Consider the following 23547-nt stretch of genomic DNA (forward strand, 5'->3'; position numbering starts at 1 on the left):
ATTCTGCGCCTAAGACTGGTTCTGTGCCTGGCTCTTTTTGATCCCTTAGGAAACTGAAAGCAGCCGCTCCCAATTTTTGGGAGTCTCGTGGGTTGCTTGAATTCTGTGAATCACGAACGCTCTCCTGACAAGAGACACCCAGGTGTCTTGGTTCTGAGACACCCAGGTGCCTCGGTGCTGAGACACCAGCCGTCTGGGTGCCGAGACACCAAGTGTCTTCATACTGCCCGCCAGCTGCTTCCGTTGCTTGGCTGGGTTTCATCCTTGTGTCTTGAACCTTAGGGTTCTAGCATGCAGGATAGCAGACACAGAATTCCTCTTTGAACCTTCTTGTCGAGGGCCCTCGGCCTTGAAGGAGTTTAGAGTTCGGGAAACTAGCGCTAGTTCACGGCAAACAAGTTTCGCCCTGTCCAGTTCTGATTGTGTTTGGCTTGGCTCGGCTCGCCCCACCTTCCTCCCAGTCCACCACATACCACCCAGTCTGGATCGAGTTCACGTGATCGGCTCGATTTGGTGCGGCTTGGCTCGGCCCCACTCGTTTTTTCCGAATCGGATTCTTGGCTCTGTTCGAGTGGACTTTCTGCTCTTCCCAGGAAAGCGCTTTGCCACGGCACAAGTGCTCTTCTTCCCTCGTGTGGCAGTAATCTCCTTCGGTTGATTATCACTCACAGTCCCCCTCTCCTGCTGGTCTTACTGGCAGGACAGGTAGGGGTACTCTTTCTCCTCACCTGTTCTCTTTTCCTCTCAGTTGTTCCGAGAGGTGCGAGACGGACAGAGAGAGCTCCGTTGAATTTGTCTTTGGAGTTCGGCTGCCTGGCGTGCTTTGGGTGTCGGTCCCCCAATTGTCTCGTAGTACAACTATGTAGCCGAGGAGGGTTTCTTGGGATCTGTCAAGGCTCCCTCCAAGGAGAGAGGTACAGGGGTTTAACGCTTCGGAAGCAGCGAGGGCCTTCCTCTTCAAGTTGAGATCGCCCTTGTTTTTCTGAGAACTTTGCGCCGATTTGTCAGCACGAGGATCCCCGGGACAGGACTGCGGCTCCCCCATTGAAAAATCTTCATCACTCGCAACCCTTGCAGTTCCTGAGGGGTCGAGAGTGTCGGAGGCTGCCACAGTCCTTGCATCTGAGAGCGTTCTCGACCAGATGAATTCTTTTCTTCAGACAAGGAGTTCATTCAGGTTGAGACACTAATCTTCTCCCCTGCCTCGACAAAGTACGAATTCTTCTTGCTTCAGAGGGTCTTGCCGAATGCAGTTCTGTGGGCAATTCTGGTGCTAAGAAGAAAGGCTTTGTCCCAATTCGGATCTCCAGTTTCCTAAGTCCTGAGTTGGCCCGACCCTTTCAGAGATTTGCCAGATACCACATTAATCAAGGTTCGTACCAGGCGCTGCCTTGTTCTTTGGACAATGGCCAGGACCTTTGAGTCTTAGTCATCTTGGCTCGACCTTGAGTTCAAGCCAGCCTCCCCTCAACTCCTAAGAAGTCCCAGGCTTCGGAGAAGATAGCGGAACACATAGCCCTCTTCTTCTCTTCTTGGGAAATGCACATAACTGTGTCTCTTTCCACCCTCTTTTCCATAAGAAATGAGGGAAGAAGGGAAGAAAAAAAAAAGTATCGACCAGGAAGAAGTTCTCCTACTGCAGATGCCTGGATGAAATGATTTTTATCGAGCCTCTGGAGCCGGTAGCGATATTGCCGAGACCTAGGAATGGATTCCTTCAGAAGTGTCTATTTCCCTTGGGTCTTAGCAATTCTTTTCAGCAAACTTACATCCCGCTTCCTCTCCTGTGCCCCCAATTCAGGAAATGCTAGCCCAGCTAGAGCTGATCGTCTCGGTATCCTGTCATCTTGCAGAAGCTTCCCCATGGTGGAGATTGGAGGTCTGCTTCCATTCCTCGGTCCTTCTTTCCTTTTCGAAGTATGAGGAAATAATTAGGCTAATGCTTGATTGCAGGAACCTTCGAATATGCTTGCATATTCCCCCTCACATCGTGTGTCTACTTCTGGATTCACTGATCGAGGAATAGGCACACATCTGTAAGACTTTGTCTTGAAGGTGTGTGACCAAGACGATTAATAACTTCTCATCATCCTGAACTCAGGCAGCCTTTTGGCCCTCTGAGAATTCAGGATGAGTTTTGCAACACTCATTGGTTTTGTTGAACAACAAAACCGCAGTACAGGCAGTCCCTGGTTATCGGCGGGGTTCCGTTTCTGAGGGTTTGATGATAACCGAAAATCGCAGCTAACCGAAAATCGGCAATTTTTGGGGCTTTTTCAGTGATTTTTGGGGGTTATCAGCGCCGAAAAGCGCCGTTTTTCGGTTATTGGTGCCTCTGTTAGGTATGTATCGGCACCAATACCCAATTATCGGCACCGATAAGCGGAAATTGGCGATTTTCGGCACCGAAAATTGCCGATTTTCGTCGTTAGACAAGCGCCATAAAACCGGATCGCTGTTAACTGAGCCCGCCGTTAACTGGGGACTGCCTGTAATGGCATTTGCCAAAAAATGAGGTAATAATTTTTTCCTCTTGTTTCATCTGTCGACATTTGTAGGTACTCGAGCGAGTGTTCTATAGCGCACTCGATAGGTCAATTAGCCAGATGCATTCCCGGTGGGGATGTATTGGTAGGCAAGCTTGGCCTCTGGTTTGAGTGATAAGGACAGAACATGCTGTTCACTCTTTTCTTCACGAAGTTTCATGAAGAGACTGCTCGACTGAGAGATCCCTACCGTCTTTCTGTTGCCTCCCTGCGCAACAAAGTCGGTAGTTTTTCTCGCTCCTTCGTACCAGACCCAGGGGCCACTACGGTGAGGCATGCTGTCATTTTGGGAAAAAATTCAATATCTACGTTTTCCCTCCAGGTTTGTCTGTTTCGCTAGGGGTTCACAAGCATTGCTCACCCCGAGTTACAGACATGCTGGAAGACTTCGCCTTTCGCCCGACCTGATAGCTGTGCTTCCGAGGCATCGAGAAGAGTTCTGCTTGACCCAACGTCCTGTAGCAGCTACACAAAAAGTGGTTCTTGAGGCAGTACATCCCTGTGTGTTCAGGACTGGGAGACCTTCCAGCTTTCCTTGCAAGCATAGGTTTCTCGCCGAGCGGCAACAGATATAGCTGGAGACCTCTTGAAGTCCTCTGCAACACAGTCCCAGGGACTGGATCCGTCTTCGCTGGTGGGTGTCATTGACGGAACTTCTTCTGGGGTCAGAGTCGCTCTTCAAGTCTGGACTGCCTTTTCTTCTCTGCCGAGGGTTGCTTGTCTCCCTTTCATTTGTGAAGAATGTAGGCCCTTGTGACCTAGTCTTCTATCTGAAGTAGCCCTCTTCTCCTCAGTCGAGATTTAGGTACAGATGAGAAGCTTCTTCAGTCATGCTGTCCCAGGGAACTGTTCCCTGTGTGGCATGTGATTCTCGTTTAGGGTTCCTGTCCGTGCTCTGCATGCACCCTTACGAGAGTCATCGGATAGAGATGTTCCCTCTTAGGACCATCTCTCATCTTACCCTGGCCTTGGCATAGAAGATGGAAGAACAGGTGAAGGGGATCAATACCTCAACTCCTTCTTGGATGTCGTAAGTGGGCTCTGAATCCATCGGCATCTATTGTCGGGTTTGAATCCTTCTTGTTTCCTTCCTCCTTGGACTTAGTATCGATGATCCAGATCAGTTGTTACTTTGTCCTATTAGAGAGCTGTTGTACTTTCCGAAAAGGCTCGACATTCCTAACCTGGATGGTGTCGACGTTTTCGCTAGTACTATCTCTCCCAAGGAAGAATTGTTTAAGGACACATCTTCCTCCTGGCTTCGTGAAGTGATCGAAGGAAGTACTCAGCAGCTGGCAACGACGATACCAGTACTTTCCACCCGAGAGCTCACAAAGTCAATGGCTTGGTCCATTCCTCGCATTCCGGAAGTTTCTGGAAGCAAGACATGGTCAGTTAGACCACACTCTTGTCTTCTTGTGGTCTTGCCCACAGGCCTTTGGAACCTTTTTTCCTTGGCCCTGTGATGGCTGCTCAACAAGTTGTGTTTTCTTACCTGGCTCCTTCAAGAGGACTAGTAGCATCTCACCTAAGGTGTTGGTTCTGGAAGTGAGAAGGACATCGAGAGTGACTGTCCTCTCTTCCTCCTCCTTCCCTGTTCTTCTACTTCTCCTCCTTCGGGATGAGAATAGGACTTGAAACAATACTTGCTGGATCTGGCGTCTAATGCAGTAAGACTACACATTGAGCACCCGTTCTATTTTTCTTCTAGAATCATAGAAGCAATTCTGCTCCTTCCTCTAGCAAGGGGAGGAAGGAGAGACTGGCAATAAGGGAAACCCTATCTCTGGTTTTCCTTACTGCCTCCGACTCTAGATTCTTCCCAGACTATTTCATAGGAGTTATGTTCCCTCACTCATGCCAAAAGATCCAGTACCTGACATTTGATCTTGCAGTTCCTACCCTCCAATCAATATGTTAGAGGCACGGTACGCTTCCTCGCTCTTTCGACCAGGAGGAGTATCCTAGGTGTGCAGAACTCCAGTCAGTTCAGGAGACTCACTCAGATTCCTCCCTCCAACCAGTGAGTCTTCCTAATGTAAAGGACTGACGGTTTGTATATCGTGTTGGAACAAATCACAGTTTTTGAAAGTAAATTGTATTTTTCCTAACTATACAAGCCTGAGGTCCTTTACATTACATATTATGCCTGCCTCATGCCACCCCTCAATCTGAACCTGGACCAAAAGATAAACCGGAATGTTTACATCCAAGCAGGTGGGTATTCCCGCCTACCTGGCGGTAGTTACTGCCTAACCACCTTGTTCAAGAGTTTAACGGCTGTGTCCAGCTTCGCCATAAGTAATTCCTAATGTAAAGGACCTCAGTTTTGTATAGTTAGGAAAGATACAATTTACTTTAAAAAACTGTGATTTTAATTAGGTGTTGATATGCTGTTTACCCATTGCCAGTAAAAAAAATGTAATATAAACAGGGTATTATATACTTTCTAATGACACAATGTCAACCCACTGTTGGTATATGCATAATCACATGTACTAATAGAAAATATATGTTGAAAAATTTGTCAGAATACCTACATCCTGAAAAAGTATAAATACTGTACAGTCTTTCATTTTGAAGTGATTGTTTATGTAACGTTATTTCTTGGGTATTTTGGTTACACTGTAAAAATTCATGGGTTTCAGATCCTACAGGTTCACCCATTAGATATGTGCCTCCCAGTGAAAGCATGAGACCAGTTGCTGCAGAAGAAGATGAGGAAGGTGCGGGAGAAGCGTTGCAATGAAGGAACAACTGAGCTTTGCTGATTCTTCGTTGTCAGTTGACATTTCGATCCCTAGCGAACAGAAGTGTCGACCACAATCTTGTGCCGTCCTTGATGCTTTACTGTTGTGAGGCATTGATCTCATACCCATGAGGGTATTATTAAGGTAATCAGGCTGTTCATTCCTTCTCTACTCTAGTTGCATTCTGTATTGAGATTGTATAGAGATTTACACATATATATTTTTCAGTTACAGATCTTATTACTTTGCTCTTACAGTAGTAGAGAACTGCATGGTATTGTATATTTTGGGTCTTTTAAAAATGGTTTGTATTACAATTTATGTTGTATGGGTTTTTTTATTCTTTTATCTTGCTTAGAAAATATTTTATACATAGTATGATTTATAGCAAGCAGCATTATGTTGGGATAATTGTGAATAACATTACTTGCCATTTTATGGGCGAGAGTTAAACATTTGTAAAGATGTGGTTTGCACGAAGCTTTTGAGCGTCAGGTATACGTAGAATTTTGAAGTTTTACACAACTTAATAATATTTGGTTAAGGCTATTTTCAACCTAGAATGAAAGTCAAATGATTGTAGACTTGTAATTTGTAGCCTTGAAAGCATAAGTTGTATTTCTGTTTTTTACTTCATCTTCTTTTATAAGTGAAAGAACTTTTCAAAAGATATCATTTTATTTATAAACTATTTATCTGATATATTTTTGTATTCATCCATGCACAATGTGTATTCGTATACATATCCTTGTTCTGTCTCGCCCGTGAGCCACGTATTTAATAGGGAATAAAATTCTGAGTAACACAGTTGCCTTTTCAAGTCAGTCTTTGGGCATTTTGAATGCTTGTACAGAAGTGTTATCGTGAATAAATATCCAAGTTTTCAGTCAAAAGTTTATTCTTAATTTGTAATCTTTGATTGAGCTGCTGAAATTAAACTTGAAAGAAACTCAAGGGATATCGGACCACCTAAATAATAGTTTACTAGTACGTATATTGTATGTGGGTGTTATAGAGTTTAATGTTGCCATTCTCCATTCTCTTTTTCAGTTTTCAAATATCTTGTCATGTTTGAGATACTATGCAAATAATGAAAATGACAAAGTCACATTCAGTATTCACAGTATTGTTGGTAAATTCATTAATTTTCTGATCTTTTGGTGTCTGCTCACTGGACAAGTTCAAACCAAAGTGTTACACGTGTAAGACAGTTGCTTTGTATGTACAGAATATAAGATTTGGTTTAAAAAGAATATATTTACAGTATTAAATGTTTTAGTGTAAGTTAATATATTGATTATTACTCCATGGGTGTAAAGTGATCATGGAGTAAGTTAAAAGGTTGCATTCTGGGAAAGAATGTTGTAGATTTATTGACAATGTTGTTGAATTTTGTTGTGAGTGTTTGATCAAGTACAGTACAATAAATGGACTTTGTTTTCTGGAAGTAATCTGTTTAGCGAGATACATGTAGAGTATTTTTAATGGTTGAGTATTCCATATACAGCAGTAGTGTGCACTTTCTTGTAGTGATAGTAAACTATTTGCTATGAACTTGTGTATCACACAGTTGTAGTCAAGCAGTAGAGTTCCTATTCAGTTGACACAATCTGTGGACTTTTCAGTAGTCTAAGTGGTGCCTTTGGAGCCAGTAGGTAGCACAGTGTGTATGGAGATTTTATTCAGAGTGGTAGTTCCAAGGCTCATTGACTTTCCATTAGTTTATAGTGTAGGTTAGACTCTAGTACATTTTAATCCTTAACTTTCAATGCAATAGTCTTTGGGAATATTTTCACCACAGTGTTCATTTACTGGATTTTTTGTGGCTTATTGTGCCTCTGTTTGGAAAATATAGTGCACAGTTTTTAGCTCACATGAGCTGAAAACTCAAGTGAGCTCTTCTCTCAATAGATTTTGTCTAGTATATGTATGTATGTGTGGATGTATGTATGTATGTATGTATGTATGCATGTATGTATGTATAGTATGGTGTAAACTTAAATTTTCAATCCACCAAAACTTGGCACAAAGCATCCTTGTGTAAAGGGATTCAAGGTTTTTAATTAATTTTTTTGATGGCAGCTACCTCTTCATAGGGGAGATATTTAAGGAATAGATGAAATAGAGTTGGATAATTGAAGATTGCTGTTTTTCAAGAATTTCCAGGCCAGAAATAACTAAACTTGCATGTTAGCTTCTTGATGTAACGTAGATTCAACTTTGTGTGAATCATGGCCTTTGAGATCTTGGTAGGGGTTCAGAGTTAACTTAGGAATGAAGGGAACATGTTAAAGCATCTTCGTCAGAAGAACAACAGGGCTGCAGCTTGTCAAACTGATATACATTCATCCTTATGCAATGTAGAATTGATATTGATCAAACCATGGTCCAAGAGGCCAGGGTGGGCCCGTGATAGGAGTCCAAAATCTTATACATGAATATATGGGAAGCATGTTTGATCATATTCTTGCAAGTGGCTCGGGTGAGCAATGTGGCAAATGGACTTCTTGTTTAAAAATTATATTTACTCCTACTTTTTAATAGTGACACCCTGTGTCTGGTTGTATGTGTCTAAGAGAATAATGAGCTTTAACCATAAGTACCATTGGCCTGGGTTTCAGCTTCTACCCTGCTGTTGTCTAATGCAAGTTTTGCTTGCTTGTTTTATAACCACTTCTTATGGGTCATTTGAGAGCTGTCTCTTGACTTTATTAGAGTGAAAGTATAAAGAAATTGGTGGTACATTTTTAGCAATTAGTGAAGAGGCAAGTTTTTCAGACTTAGTTGTGGACTTTTCATTGTTACTTATTTTTAATAGATCATACAATACCTCTTATATCATGTGCGTGATATGAATTACTTCACGATATAGCAGGTAGTGTATCTATACTTCAAGGAGATCTGTCTTGTAGCTTTAAATACGTATCCAGTGCTTAGCTGGTCAAGGGCAACATGAAGTTAAAATCTTGCTGCCTTTACCACTGAGCATTAATCATATAATTGTTTTTTTGGTGTCTGAGTATGGTAAGCTGCCACCAAAATAATCATCAGTGACAAGTTCCAAGCCTCCTTTCCCATGAGTAATAAACAGCATAACTTACAGTAGTTAAAATACACAGAGATGTATGTTAAGAAATTTTTATTTGCTTGTTGTCTTCCAATAAGTTTTTGGGTGAGGTGGTAAATTTTCCTCCTGAAATATTTCATTGGTATGATTAATTTGTTAATATGGGTTCCTTCACATGCTGTGCATTGAAAAAAGTCACACAACGCATTGCAGTGTTTGAAGGTGTCATGATTTGGACACTTCCCCGAACCTATCTACATTGAGGCCACTCTCGTGGCAAGAGCCCTAAGACCAATCTAATCAGATGACTAATGCAACTTCAAGTCAAGCATTTTGCCAATATGTAAAGATTAAAGAGTATAATACCTCATTCTGACTTTGCTTTCTGTTTTGTGATTGGCTCCTGAAATTATTCTGCCAGTTTTGTTTTTCCAAAGTATAAACACCCCTGCCCAGATGGTACGCCTCCATGGTAAGATTCATTTGACTCTTTCTAGAGCTGAAGGATAAAGAAAACAGAAAACAGGAAACAAAGTTTCTAGAATGATTAATTCTCTTGAGAATGCTATTGTGACCACTGGCTAGTTGAAAGACTGATTTGTGAACCGGAAATGTGGAAGCTGGTGAAATATTCAAGGACTTGATTGATGTTGCATGAATCTCTTTCAATTACTTTCTTATTTTGATATTTATATACGCTCACGTATGCATTTTTCAAACTAATGTTTAATTCCAATGGTCAAGACGTATTCTGGGGCACGCTATGAACTGCTCATGAACCTTTCTCATAATAATATTTAGATAAGAGTATTTTTTTAATGTTAAGATTCCGATCAAAGCAAATAAAACCCACACGTTTCTTTGGCAGTAAGGGCAAACTTTGAATTAAAAACATATCCTCCTGTTATGAAACTACTATTCTTGTTTTTAGGGTCAGTTATGACCGAATATTTTGGAAAACTTTAAAAATTCATTTCCCTCTGAATAGAGAGGTATAGCATTCAAACTCAGAGTTTGCCTTGTTCATCGTGTAATGTGTTAGTCATCAAAGCTTAGATGCTAAGGGAATGCCTTTCTTAGGGTAAAGTGCTTTGTTATAGTTGTGCAAGTCACTGACACATCTCAAAGAAAAGTGTTGATGATGCTTTTAATCCAAAAAGTGCTCTTTGAAATGCTTTTAATCACCAAGTGCTCTTAGAGAAAGGTTGTAGCCTAGCACTTTTTCCCAAGGCATAATGAAGCACTTTGTTATTGTGGTAAATTTTGTTTGTATGATGTCTCAAATATAGCTGTGCCGTAAAAAGCAAACACATTAACATTCCTTATTGTAACAAAGTACAGTAAATAAGTGTCTGTTATTTAGCTTCCGAGTTGAATTTGTCCTGTTTATTAACAAAATGAGTAAAGTTGTGGTCTTGTGAATTAGGAGTAGATATCAGACCATATTTTTTATGTTTACAGATGCCTATTTTTAGCTACTGTGTATAGAGCTGCATCTCAGAAAATAGTGTCACTTACATATAAAAATAAGCTGTAGGTTTTGCTAGTTATTTGAGATAATCTAAAAACTTGTTTACATGTTGATTCTAGAAGCTAAGAGTTGCTTGTATTAAGGGCTAGAAAAGGGTGTAAAGTACTTTTAGCTTTGTTGTCACATTAAAGTTATAGAATTCATAGTCTGTTTCTAGAACATTAAAGGCAGAGTTTTATTAGGGGCTATGTATTAAGGCTGCCTGGTATTAGTATGTGAATTTCACACCATGTCTGTGACCCAAGATTGAATTATAAACATGTCTCATATCAGTGTCTTGTCTTTATACCATACATTTGACAGGGCAGGATGTGCTTTTATGTATTTTGACCATCTAGAGGGAGAACATAAATGGTGCTTCAAATGTAGGAAATATAGCTTTATTGAAATCTCTCGGTTGTCTTTAGACTTCTCCTTAATGCAGTCTTTGAATACTTGGTATCAAGACCACAGGAACACGTTGACGTGATCGACTCTTGAGAAGTTGCTTTCGCAGAGTTGCAGCACTTGAAGTAGAGCAGTAAAAAGGTATGTATGAAAGATTAATCATTTTTGCATCTAATGTTCATGTAAGAATTGACAGTATTTATCCCAGTTGTCTACCCCGTTGCAGACAAGTTATTGCTGAGGATACTGATATTGTAATTGCCACCCGTTCAGCTTCTTGAGAGGAAGCAGTCAGATAGTTCTCTATCTGTAGACTAAAAATGACAGATTAAATATAGAAATAAAGACCTGTCTGTCAGTTTCCCAGGCACCTGGCTTGGATTAGTGCTCTCACATACATGAAATCCCAAGCCATGACCTTTTCATTTGTCATTTCCTCCTAGGATCAACATCTCTTGCATCTTCTCTTGCCCTAGGGTCATCTCTGCAATCATGTTAACCATGGAATTTTTAAGTATCTGACTGACTCTCATGGTTATATAGAATCTTGCCAATTTCATGTGAAAATGCATTTACATTATCCTAAAGAGAAAACAGTTAGATGTTAGTGTCCATAGCCCTGTTCCATTGAGGTCAAAGGAAGGGATCCCTCCCTGTTAATACTTTGCAGAAATTGATAATCTTGAGATTATATGTACTATCTACAAACTGTTTCTTCTCCTGAATTGCCTGGCTGCAGAATTCTTTTCTTGCTTCTAATTTTTAATCTTTTTCATGCTTTTAAGTGGCAGAACTATTGCTTCCTTTTTGGAGAAGTTCTATCGTTCTGCCTGCACTCTCTTTTTTTTTTCCCCCTCTCTCTCTCCAGGCTTGGGGTGGATACAGGTTGGCTGCCCCATTGGAACACCAATCTTGGTCTAATGACTCCTATTCTCAGTATTTCAAGGATACAAAAAGAAAAATGTCATAGAAAAAATTTAATTTTATATACAACCTTTACATAGCATAAACATAGTATGGTACTTACAAAATATATACAAAGACATAAATACAAAATATTTACAAATTACACAACTCATTTTGTCTTTTCAAAATCTCTTCAGAAGATGCAGCACACATCTGGAATAGGTAGAGCAGTGTGATGCCAAGTCCACAAAGAAAATCAACTTTTTTTTTTATTCCTTTTTTATTTTGCAGTTGAGGTATGCTTTATCACAATCTCCCCACATCTCTCTCATAATTTTTTGCAGATATTTTTACCTAAAAACAATTGAAAATAATTGGGAAGCACCCAAGCTAAAGTATGCAAAACTGCCAATAGATTTCTATCCCCAAGAACCATTTGCAAATGTTAATAATTGTAAGCTAATTATCATTTCAGTGTGGCTGAAATCGAGTGTTTTATAAGGTATTCCAATACATAAACTATTATAGTGTCACAACCCTGAAAGCTATACAAGTGCAGCTTCATAACTTCAATCTATCACATGTTTTATTTTTTAGCACATAACTGACTGTAGCCTATATAGTACCAATTGAGGAAAGTTCTTTTTATTAATTACAATTTTTGTGAATGATTGTGAATACTGTACATACAACAGTTTTTTAACAGGGTATTTTGGTAAAATAGTAATTTAACAGTTCACCAAGTCTAAAACCAAAGAAATAGAATCTGTCATTGGTTTGGTATCTATATATTCATTATCATATGTATTCCTTCATGTAAACTGATTCTGTGTTGTTTATTTGGTTTTTATTTCATGAAATAAACATTACCATTATCACGTTAGCATGGACGTTTGTTTTCTGTTAAAGTAAGTTTGTAATGTGTGGGCACCATTCACTTAACATAATTCTTACTTGCAAAAATCTCTTTGAGCAACAGTTACATTTTTGTACATTGATTATTTCCAGTTCTGCACAATGTAACAAAATGATAGATTCAGTTATTTATGACAAGATATCCAGGAATAACTGTCTTTTGCCTAAAACTTATATGTGACTAGAAGTAATTGCAGTGAAGAGCTGACACTTCTAATATCAAACTGAGTATTTCTCAAAATGGGTTTGAGATGTATGCATTCATTATTTAGAATTAGTAACACTTACACCTAAATCATGTTTTTTCACTGCTTTCAAATTCTTATTTTGCTTTCATTGTAATTGCATCATTCTTGATGATTTTTACTTGTACAAATTCAAGTTTTATAATAATTCCTGACCCATGCTTTTATCACAAATTGAAAAATACCTCTTGAATTATATACAGTGGGTGTTCCTTCAACTGTGAAGGTACAAGAAGTATGGAAAAATCAACAACATAATTAAACACAGAGATTCTTGAATGTAAAAGCAGCATGAACAGTTCAACCTTCTGTTTATAAACATTTTGTTGGGAATAATACATCATAAAATGCTAAGTAGGAAGAGAACCTATGGAATAGAGGATTGCTTGTCACAAATTGCATATCCTTCCAACAGTTAAGAACATATACTTATGAGAATCTTCCTTATTTTGGTCATTTAGATCAAAATTGCTGAAACTGCTGCTTCACATAAACTAAGACCACTACAGTATACAGCACTATACACTTCAGTGTGATAAATCGGTACATTATTTTTGTGTTAGATTTTATGGTTGAAAAGTGCATTACAGTAAATTTCAATGCAAACTCTTTACTTAACACAACATAATTGTGTCGTGCATGATTCCTAGACATTTCATTCACCACAACAAGCAGCAGCAGGAGCACCTCGTGCGATACACGTAGGCCAGTGCATGCTGCAGGCCCCCAGCCATCTTGGGTCTTTGAATGAATCATTCTGTGCACAGTTAGATCCAGCTGTGACAGAGCAATAGTCCTGTGTTTGAAAATCCACCACTTTTACATGAGTTAGTAGCAACTTAGGTGGAAGGCATGTCAAGCTGCTGATGCTCTGACGTGGAGAGATGAGAACTTCAATAACAAGGGAGCTACTGGTCTATGTACAAGCAACTCCAGGCTTCAAGAGAAAACAGGGAAGAATCTGGACTGGAATAGTTTAAAACTGGAGGCAATGATGCAGTTATTGCAGAATATTCCTAAAAGGTAAAGATCAAAATAAAGTTTATCAGTCATGGAAGACAAAACTATCCTGAACAGTTGAAGACCCAAGGAATATCCCCTCTAAATTTAAGCCTCACAGTTTAATAAAGACAACTGATTAAATCTGCTTCTAAGCTTTAAAATGTGGCACCAATGAAATACCTTGAAAAACAAACTTCCAGAAAGGCACGAGTGTGCAGTTGAAAACCATATGTAAAAGCCAGTCTACAACTGAGTAGATCTAGAAGAATTTGGAACTGAATTTTAGTAACCAAGCTTCTTGGATACAGAATCATATAAAGAACTAGAGATTAGAGGGGAAAACCAGGCTAGTAAAATTGATGGTATACTTCGCACAGGAAAACTTAATGCTTGTTTCCATTTCTGACTGCTTGTGGGAAGACTGAGAGCACTGCAGAAAGGAGTTCTGTTACTCATCACACTACCGAAGAACTTGCAATCTGTTGTTTCCCTGAGCAGATTAGGCACTAAAGCCTAAGTAAAACAAAAGTTGCCTGAAATCAAAACCCTTTAGAGGAGAGGCCAAAAACTGAATGCTTCAACCCAGTGAAAGAGATTCCACTTTGCTACTCAAATGTCTTACTGCTGAATGACAAAGAGTTATGAAGGCAATTTTCCCAAGGAAGGCAATCAGTCAGGTAAAACTTCTCTGGCTGAGGGGAAGATTGAGAAGGTTGAAAGAAGGCCTTGGCCTTTATATGCTATGAACCTTTTGTAGAAGAAATGGGAGTGGAACAGAACTACAGTGAGGAGGCATCCAGGGGCAAGGATGAGCAAAGTCCTTGTACTACTGAATGCTCAGCTCAGTTAATCCATGGATGAAACCTAAAGAGGAGAATTACTGTGAGGAGTCCAACAAGTATAGTGCCAAAGAAAGAGGTCATAATGCTGCTGATACCTTGTGGGAGTAAAACATGCAATGAAAAAGGGGGCGTGGATGTTAGAGAATGCTGAGCACTCTAGTTCAGCTGACATAATGACAGGTCAAGCACAGACGCAACTTCCTGAAGGTAGCAAAGACTTCAAATGACAAAGGAAAAGATGGCATGTCATACTGACAACAAATGGCTAAACACAACATTGAGAAGAACCATAAGCAACTGTGATAAAGTGGACTAGGGTGTTAACTATGTAAAGAAAAATGCACTGACAAAAGGAAGTAAAACTGTACTTGTACTATGCAGGAAGATGAAACAGGGTAAGGAGACCTAATTTGTATGAGGTAAAGTAGAAATAATAAGTGAGGCATATGTGTGCAGCTGAATGCAAGGGTGGCTGATGACACTATGCAGAGGTTCTTTTTTACACCAACGCCAAAGGCTTGAAGAAAAATAGGATACTACAAGAGAATACTGCAGTTATCTCATATAAAATGAATGGAATGGATGCTAAAATTACTGAAAACCAAACACATGAAGCAGATGCATAAAAAATCAGTCATAATCAGTGGATGAGATACGAAAAGACAACAAACAAAAGAATGGCTTGAAATGGGTATGGGTGTTTCAAAGAATCCTGATGAGGCATGAACAAAGCCAATTAAGCCTAAGAAAGTATCTAATGATCAGGCAGAACAAAGCTGCCAGCTGTAGGACCCAGAAATTAGTAGTGTCAGGCCACCAGAGGTAGAAACAGGCAAGTGATCTGGGACCCAGAGAGAGGAGCAACATATTTTTCTGGTATATTCAGCAAGAGAGTTGAGGAAATGCCCCAAAGAGGAAGAAACTTCCCCTTACCCCATATTCAGTGACTGGAAGGTTTATGTGCAGGCGGCAATCTGAAGCAGAAGAGTTGATTAGCATATCATCCACTAGAGATCAGGTTAAGACAGCTTCAAGCAACGCTGCTGAAAAGACCCTAGAAACAGAAGGGTGGTCTGAGTGTGTGCAACTGAGTGCCCTAGCAGCCAAAGACACAAGCATATCAACAACCATCATGCACATGACTGTATTGAAACTATCAGTGGAAAAGTGACTACAGTAGTGCACCTGGCAAGAACTCTTGCAAATACTGAGGGAGAACCAAGAAGGCATCTGAAAATGATATAGCAGCCACTGGAGATGCAACTGCACCAGGATCCATCCACTAAGACCTGCAACAAGCAGAAAAAGTGCAGCAAGACAAGCTCAGTACAGGGTAACATAAGCACTTTCAATGGCACAGGGAACAAAGAAAGGCACAGATCCACCATCAGTCATTACTGTTTGTCCGCTGTGGAAGCTGAGGTGAGGGAGGATTTGATGCCAGCCAAAGGGAAGGCACAGAAGGTGTAAGAGACCCTGCATCATAGTGATCACTTGCAAACCTAGGTTGATGGCGCATAAGATGTTGCAGCAAAGTCCAATACGGTAAACATGCCTAGTCGCAGAAATACAGTCTGCTAGGCAAAGTTCCACAGAATCTGAGAACAATCCTGAGAAAGAAAAACAATTAATTCTGGAAACTACAATTCCTGTATAGTTGCAGCAAATGAAAGTGCTGAAGAACAGCTGCGACAACTGAGTTGCTATTGCTTATTCTAGTGGATGACGTCTTTGAACTGCATGTGACACATTATTATGCTGTGGAAAAGTAATGGGTTTGTGGTGAAGCATATGAAATGTTGCAATTGCAATTTAAGAACATTAACATTGTTCCATTTACAGTTAAATGACAAAGGAATACCACATAATGACATAAAACATTTCAGGAAAGCCATTAATCATTGTAACAAATCAATATGGCACTTATCCTTTCTGTTTTGTAAAAGTTAGTATGTAATTCCATTATAAACACTTCATATCAATGTGCACTAAGTTATCAGGATGTCCACAGTAAGGATACATATTAAAAATTTCTACAAATTTCTTAAGCCCAATATCAATTATTCTTGATCTCAAGTATAGTGATGTAGCATAAAAAATATCACAGATATCTACGATATATGCATTTACATGGGAAGCAATTTAGTTTAAAGTAAACTAACGTCCAAATCATCACATACAGTCGATCAAATCTACAAGTCCTTTTTACAATAAATGACATTTTTAGACAAAAGATTTAACAAATGAATCAACTTTACAGATGAAAACCTTACCATGGAAATGACACATTGTTTTGAGTATAACAATAAAACATATTTTACAATATGTGTAATTTCTTATAGCTTGGCACGTAAGTTGCAAGAGAAGCTTCTGGTGTGACTGAAGGGTAGAAAAAAAATTGCCAAACTATTATTTTAATTCGTTATGAAAGTGTGAAGCATTTTAAGCTTTGACTGGCAAATAGGATTTTAAAAGGAATTACTGTAAGTTGTTAAAATAACATTCAAGAATAATTCAAATTCTTTTAGGATACAGCATGGCTAATGTGGAGTGATATTCTTTTAGAGTACTGCTAAGATTGTGTTTTGTTATTACCCACAGTTAAAGAAAATGTAAGGGCTTGGATACGTACAACAATGCAACAGTATTAAATATCATTCGACTTTCAGCTTTGAGTTCCAGAAAGCCACCAAAAGTTCTATATTTTTTCTGGCTTGTTTCCAGGTCATTTCAGCCTGACATTTTAGAAAGCCCAATCTACTGTCTCACAACTGGCCAAATTTAGGAGGTTATTGAAAAGCTTTGCTCATACTCTTTGATATAATGACAAAATTAATAGGCTTCCAAGCCCTTACTGTATATACTGTAAGTGGCACAGATTAGTGGAGTATAATCAATGTAAACACTGTGTGACAATAATTGAACTTGGTATTGTGTACATTGCTTTCAAGTGTTTAACATGACAAACATGGCTAAATGACAAATTAACAGTATCACAGCTATATGCCTTCAATATCTTACTTGTTAACTACCATTTTCAAAGTAATGAAGTAAAATCAAGTCAACTTGTCGGTAACTACTTATACTTGATAATGTGCAGTGCTTATTGGCCCTGTTTAACTTGTCCTCATGAGATGATTATCACAGGTCATTATATAACTCTCTTATAGCACAACTGTCAGGCACCAACATCATCTGTGCTCCAGGTTCCAAAACCACACAGACATGGTAAGAATTCTGACCATCTTTTAGAGAATGCAGTTATGTGAAAAGTACACGTAATATGCTTTAAACGAAGAAATTCTGCCACAGATTGGAGTGTCTAAGCAAAGTCTTGCAGACACTGCTTATTTTTTTTCAATCGTCGTCTTCATTACCCAATACGTAAGCACATCGTTGAGTCCCACTTTAGTTCTTATCGTAAAAAATATCTTACTATGGAAATGATGATGATGATGATGATGATGATCTACAGAGTTCTACCATGAACAATTTATGTAGATGGAATGATAAATGTATATGCAACTTGCAGGATGGGAATGCGCTATAAAATACTGTGCGATGACATGTAGGTGGAAAAAATGGAAAGAGTCAAAAACTGTGACAACCTTTCGTGGATATTCGTGCAAAGGAAAAGGTACACAACATCTACTGTAATTCTACTAACACTAAATACTAAACTCGAGCATTCCAAATGTGACGTTAATAAAACATGACTTGTTCTTACAAGATCTGTTCGACTTTGGGAACTTTAAAATATATAAATAAATTTGTGGTACAAGATATCAAAATACAAACTAAACCCTATCCTACTTAAAAAAAATGAATACTTTGCAAATATCCAAACTTATATAAAATGACAGGCAGTCGAAAGTGACTCATACATGAGTCAGACTGAAAAGTTTCATGAGATTTAATCCTAAAGATAGCTGGGAAATTTTATATCAACAAAAACATTTTCAAAAGTCTATAAACAAAACTGCTCAGTAACTTCAAACTTGGTCATTTACCTGAATAAAGATCCCTCTGACTAACCTATGGAATGACTAAGTAGGTTCTATCTATACTGTAGCACGAATCAGGGCAGGGAAATGAATATGATGTCGTCACAGCTATCTCTCACAATGCGGACTTTCATGAAAATACAAATTAAATCCCCATTACTAAAATTATTTTTTAAAAATTGCTAATTTCTTGTGGGTCAAAGTCTTCCGGGGTAAAATTGAAATGTTTGTAGAAGTTGCCATAAGAGTGACAATACAACAACAGACTGAAGGACCTGGAGATTGCAGCCTTGACACACCAGTTGGTCTCTATAGTACTCGGCTGATACAGGAGGCTCAGTTCCTTTTTTGCATATCATCTCCTCCTGGAAAACACAATTTCATAAAACATACAATCATTAGAGTAATGCTTATGAAAAATAGTCTGACCAGACCACTAACCCAGTATCTTAAGATATACATGCCTGGTCCAATGTGTTTGTTTATATGAAACAAATATGTAGATTAAATATTTGTAAAAAATACTTTTTTTATAGGATTTGTGTCTTTTTAAGACTTAGCCCCAATACAGTATTATGAATGAAATTAGACCACTCAAGCAAAATATATTTTACAACTACAGTTCTTCTGTAAGTTTACGAGGTGGCAGAGCACTGACACCTGATTTTCAGTGATATTATGCTACCTTCAGCAGTCAGCCTCCCCTCTTGCACAGGAAATCTAAGTCCTCCTTTCTTCCTAGAGTGAGATTTACAAGCCACACTGGCACGAGGCCCCTGTCATCCTTGGCATCACACATGCCTGGATGAACAGGAGTTTCCAAGAGTCATCCTTCCTCTGCTCACTTTCATGACCAGGAAGCTGATATTTCAGGATGGGAGGTCAACCCAGTCATGACCTTGAGGTAATACCCCTACATATGGAGTATGTCTCTGCATGAAATACTTAAGTTTGTATTCTTGTAGGAAGAAATTGTAAATTTTTAAGATAACTTGTGCTTCTCTTTGCTACACAAACATGAAGTGCTTTATCATAATTTCGCCTCTAATGAGCCTCTACATTGTGTGCTGCTGAAGGAAAAACTACCTGCATTATGTTTTACATCGAAGCAAAGATTCGCATTTTGTCATTCAATATTGATGGCTTAAAACACACAAAGTGTAGGATTTGCTGCCAGACCATCTATTTTCACATGAGAACCGTGTGCAATGCAGCCAACAGCTAATATTTGATGTCCTCTATGTTTGCATAGGCATTAGAGGAAATTACAATCCAGATAAACAGCACGATACAACTACAATGGCCTTAATGAAAGATGACATTGTTGGCCGTAACTCTTTAGAAACTCTAAAATCTATCTTTAATAAATGTCTAAAAAGGTACTGCAATGAAATAAAACAGTGAATGCAAGTCAGCAATGACAGATGAATATATTTAATGTGACTGTTCAAACCCAATAAGCACTGAATGTCATGTGTTGAAACCATTTAAGGAAATTTTTTAAGAATCTTTCATTTTCAGTTTACCCAATCATAAGATGTTTAAAGATGCAGTTTATTAGAAAAAAGAAAGTTTTATTCTTAAGAACAAAACGTATGGGCCAAATACATGATAGCTGAAAATTTTAACTCGGTGGTTGGTTAAACTACCCAACAATAATGTTCTGCATTCATACATTTAGGGATTGGGCCATGAGAGATGGCCATCAAGTAACTATGTTAAATAGGAGTGTCCATTTCTTCACTGGATTAATACTACAGTATACTACTAAGTTCCTTTTTGTATTGATAACCACCATAACCCCACTGTAGGTTCAATAAGATTTAATATTTTTTTCATAAATATCATTCTTCCCTGACACCTCTTTTGTTATAATGGACTTAGGCAATGCCATTTAATCTTTTATGTGAGTTATTTATGTTTGCTTTGGTCACAAGCTATGTCAATGTGAACAGGGATCCAGCACCCTTCAGCATTGACAGCCTTCATATAATTTATGGAAAGAACAGTTGATCTGCAGGGTATGAGGATTTTTATGGCAATAACTTTCTAATGCTACAAATTTAGGTTACTGAGTAAATGCTTGATAAGCAATTCTGATGGATCATGGCTTTGGATCTCAGGGTAGCGAAAACATGAATGAACACCCTCTAGGGGTTAGTGCCTTCAGTGCACAGCCAGAAGAGATTACTGAAGGATGTTTGCAGCATCTGTCCAGCCAAGATCTAGTTGCATCCACTTTTCAACCTCTGACTTTGTCTCCATTATGCTTCCTTTCTTTCATTTTGCTGTCCAATCCCTTCAACTGTGGTATTTTCTCCCAGTCTCACCTTTAGAGCCTTGTACATCACCTCATATATCATGTGGATCTTATATTGCTGTCCAACCATTCCAGCTCCTCTCTTTCACTGTCTTAAGTGATGAGTGGCCAAAAGGACCCCAGTGCTTGGTTTTATAGCCAAAATTTTATGATTCATTCACTAAATCACAGTGTGAACACAAAGAACATAAAATTTACTCTCTTTAAAACCTGTCAAATACCATGTGTACTTAAGTTTTCCAACTCTATAATAAATATTTTTCTACCATTTATATCTAGTACAGTACATTACTGTTGTATTCTGTATCCTAATTTATTGTGTGGAAGATTCAGTTACATACAGAGCAAAATATTTCTTAGACTAACATGAAAATTTTAGATCTCTCAGGGACAACTTTAAGAAAAATATAAATGGCACAAATCACTTACCTCACATATCTCCTCACATGGGGGGCAAACAATTGCCCCTTCATGCAGCCATCCATTTTGGAAGATTGATATATTGATTACCTGAAAAAGAGTAAAGATTTGTAATGTATTACAGCCTCTCCTTCAACAGACTTATCCATCGACAGAAATATTCTAGTTCAAGCACTATTAACAAAAGATTTGCCTCATAAAAGTTTATATGGTCTGGACATGGGATGAGAAGGGGAGAGGAACAGTAGAGCCAGACAGATAGTAGATATGGAAGCAAGCAGGATGGCATCTGATAGGTGGAAAGGCCACAAAATCACAGAATAAAGATGAAGAGCTGGACCAGATGGAAATTTGGCAAGAAGCTGCACAAGATAGTGGAGAGCACTTGTTACATGTCAGCATAAAAGGAAAACCTTAAGTAAAACTGCTGATGATAAATGATTCCCACATAAAGCCTTGTGCATCAAGGTTACCTAAGCAACATAGTAAGCAGAGTACTTTCTCATTGTACAGTCAATTTCATACATTACACGTATCGGGTATATATGCACTAATTGGCAAATTTTTATCTATTTTTCTGTTACGTATGAACTGCAATTATTCTCAAAACATGTATATTGTCATATTCTGTCAAAAGTTCTTCAATAACAATATCATATTAATTTAAATAAATGAAAGTGCTCACATAATTTTTAGTTACCTTCCTAATAAAATTCTATCTGGTCCTCAAAATGCAATAAAAAGTTAGTTATCTCAAGAGCTGCTATTTTAACTTGATGAAAAGGTGACATTTAAATGAAGACCCTACTCCTTTCCCACCAACTGTCACACTGAATGTGTACAGTATATTATTTTCAAACCAGAAATAAACATGACTCACTTGGTTGGCATGATAGCACGTATAAGTATGATTTGCAACGATGATGTGAAGTCGCCCGTCTACACACATATACTGATAGCAACCAGATCCCCAGTGTTGCCATTGTCTCAGGTGGTAACAGGTACGCTCAGTCCACTCTCGCTGCTGATTGAAACACTTGCTGTCATCGGTGTAGGACTCGAGAGCAAAGTTTCTCTCTGGGTCTGAAAGAGACAAGATTAATGATGACAAAATTTAAGCATGATTTACATTCTCTCATGGATTTAACACTAGAAATGAAGAAGATAAAAATTAAAAATAGCAACAGTGAAGATTATGTTTACTAACAAAGGCACTCCTACTGATATTTTAATATACTTGAATAAGGAAAAGTAACTTGACTTTTTTTTTTCTTAAGTAAAAGTGCAGCTGAAGCACCTGTCTTTTAATTAATGCATATCTCGCACATTCCATCATCCATATATACATGATATTTAATCAAAATTTTGTGTAAAGTTACACCAATCATACCTGGATGAGTTTATTATCCAAGTCTGACATTCTCCAAAGATAAAATAGAGGGACTAGATTGTTACCACAACCAAGATTTTCTTTAAAAGAGGTCTTACTAGTTTAAAATAAGCTTAATACTAACCTGGATTATTTTCTCCAAACTGGCAGTGTGACCCCCTAATGATAATGTCCTGGCTCTTCCATGTGAACTCCTGGATGTAAGGGCAGTAATCGGCCAGAGCAACTGATCCACCATAGTGGCCAACTCGCTGTGCAGACACGTGCGGTATTGCTCCAAAATTCTGCCGAGAAAGACAAAAAATCTTTTATAAAGTATGAATTAACTTGGATTTACTTAACATACCCTGAGGCTTTTGAAGGTGTATTAATACTGTACAGTAAATTGAAATGAATCTTCTGTTGTGCTAAAACCATCTTTTTTACTATAAATGCGCATGGTCACTGGAATCTGGCTCAGGTTTTGTGAAACTACTCAAAAGGAAAAATATAGCTAATCACAAAATTAGACACCAGAACTGATTTTGACTTTTCACACTTTATACTACTTTATACTCATTCTTCAAAGCATAAGAAAAATATTATCTGAGTACTTGCTGTACTTACGTATGAAAATTTTAAATATGAAACTGAAACAACACCGTGCACTAATCTTTAACAACACAAATCAAAGATATAATAATGTAAATTACTGCAATATTAAAATCTAAGAAGCAAAGCAAAAGCAGCTATTAAACAATCATATTTCTATTTCAGAGAATTACAGACCTAAATAAACAAATATTAAATGAGCAAAGAAATACAGTAATGAAGAGTAAAACTTATTGATACAACACCTGATAATGTGGTGGCAGCTGATTAGGGTGTTCTATAAGGTTGCATAATGCAACAGAACTTCGATCTTCTGTACAGTCAGTTTCAAGTGGATCTCTTTTCACCTTGTTGCAAAATGGGTGGATGCTCTTGCCCCTGAGAAAAAATAAATTATTATTATTATTATTATTATTATTATTATTATTATTCTGGAGATGAACCCTATTCATATGGAAAAGCCCACAGGGACCACTGACTTCAAACAAAAGCTTCCACAGAATATGGTGTTCATTAGGAAGAAGTAAGAGGTAAAAGGAAATACAGAAGGAAGAGATCTTACTTATTAAAAAAGAAAAAAGAAATTAATTGATAATGTATTTAAATGCAAGGAGAATAGTTTTACGGTAAT

General features: G+C 38.2%; 2 protein-coding genes across 3 annotated transcripts in view; one reads left to right on the forward strand and one right to left on the reverse strand.

Moving 5' to 3' along the window:
• Positions 1–10287, forward strand: part of Sugb (Sugar baby) — a 62401-nt gene extending 52114 nt beyond the window's left edge. For both annotated transcript variants that reach the window (XM_067089023.1, XM_067089022.1), the window contains exon 11: positions 5195–10287. In XM_067089023.1, coding sequence (XP_066945124.1) covers positions 5195–5295 — 101 coding nt within the window. In that variant the 3' untranslated portion in view covers positions 5296–10287. The remainder of the gene's footprint in view (positions 1–5194) is intronic.
• A 1161-nt stretch (positions 10288–11448) lies between these two features.
• Positions 11449–23547, reverse strand: part of Invadolysin (leishmanolysin-like peptidase, invadolysin) — a 140190-nt gene continuing 128091 nt past the window's right edge. Inside the window, exons 11-15 of the mRNA XM_067089021.1 lie at positions 23162–23294; positions 22450–22609; positions 21816–22018; positions 20945–21025; positions 11449–18560 (exon numbers count right to left, since the gene is read on the reverse strand). Of these exons, the coding sequence (XP_066945122.1) occupies positions 18393–18560; positions 20945–21025; positions 21816–22018; positions 22450–22609; positions 23162–23294 (745 nt within the window). The 3' untranslated portion in view covers positions 11449–18392. The remainder of the gene's footprint in view (positions 18561–20944; positions 21026–21815; positions 22019–22449; positions 22610–23161; positions 23295–23547) is intronic.

The sequence above is a fragment of the Macrobrachium rosenbergii genome, chromosome 45 (assembly GCF_040412425.1).
Source record: "Macrobrachium rosenbergii isolate ZJJX-2024 chromosome 45, ASM4041242v1, whole genome shotgun sequence".
NCBI classification, from domain to species: domain Eukaryota; kingdom Metazoa; phylum Arthropoda; class Malacostraca; order Decapoda; family Palaemonidae; genus Macrobrachium; species Macrobrachium rosenbergii.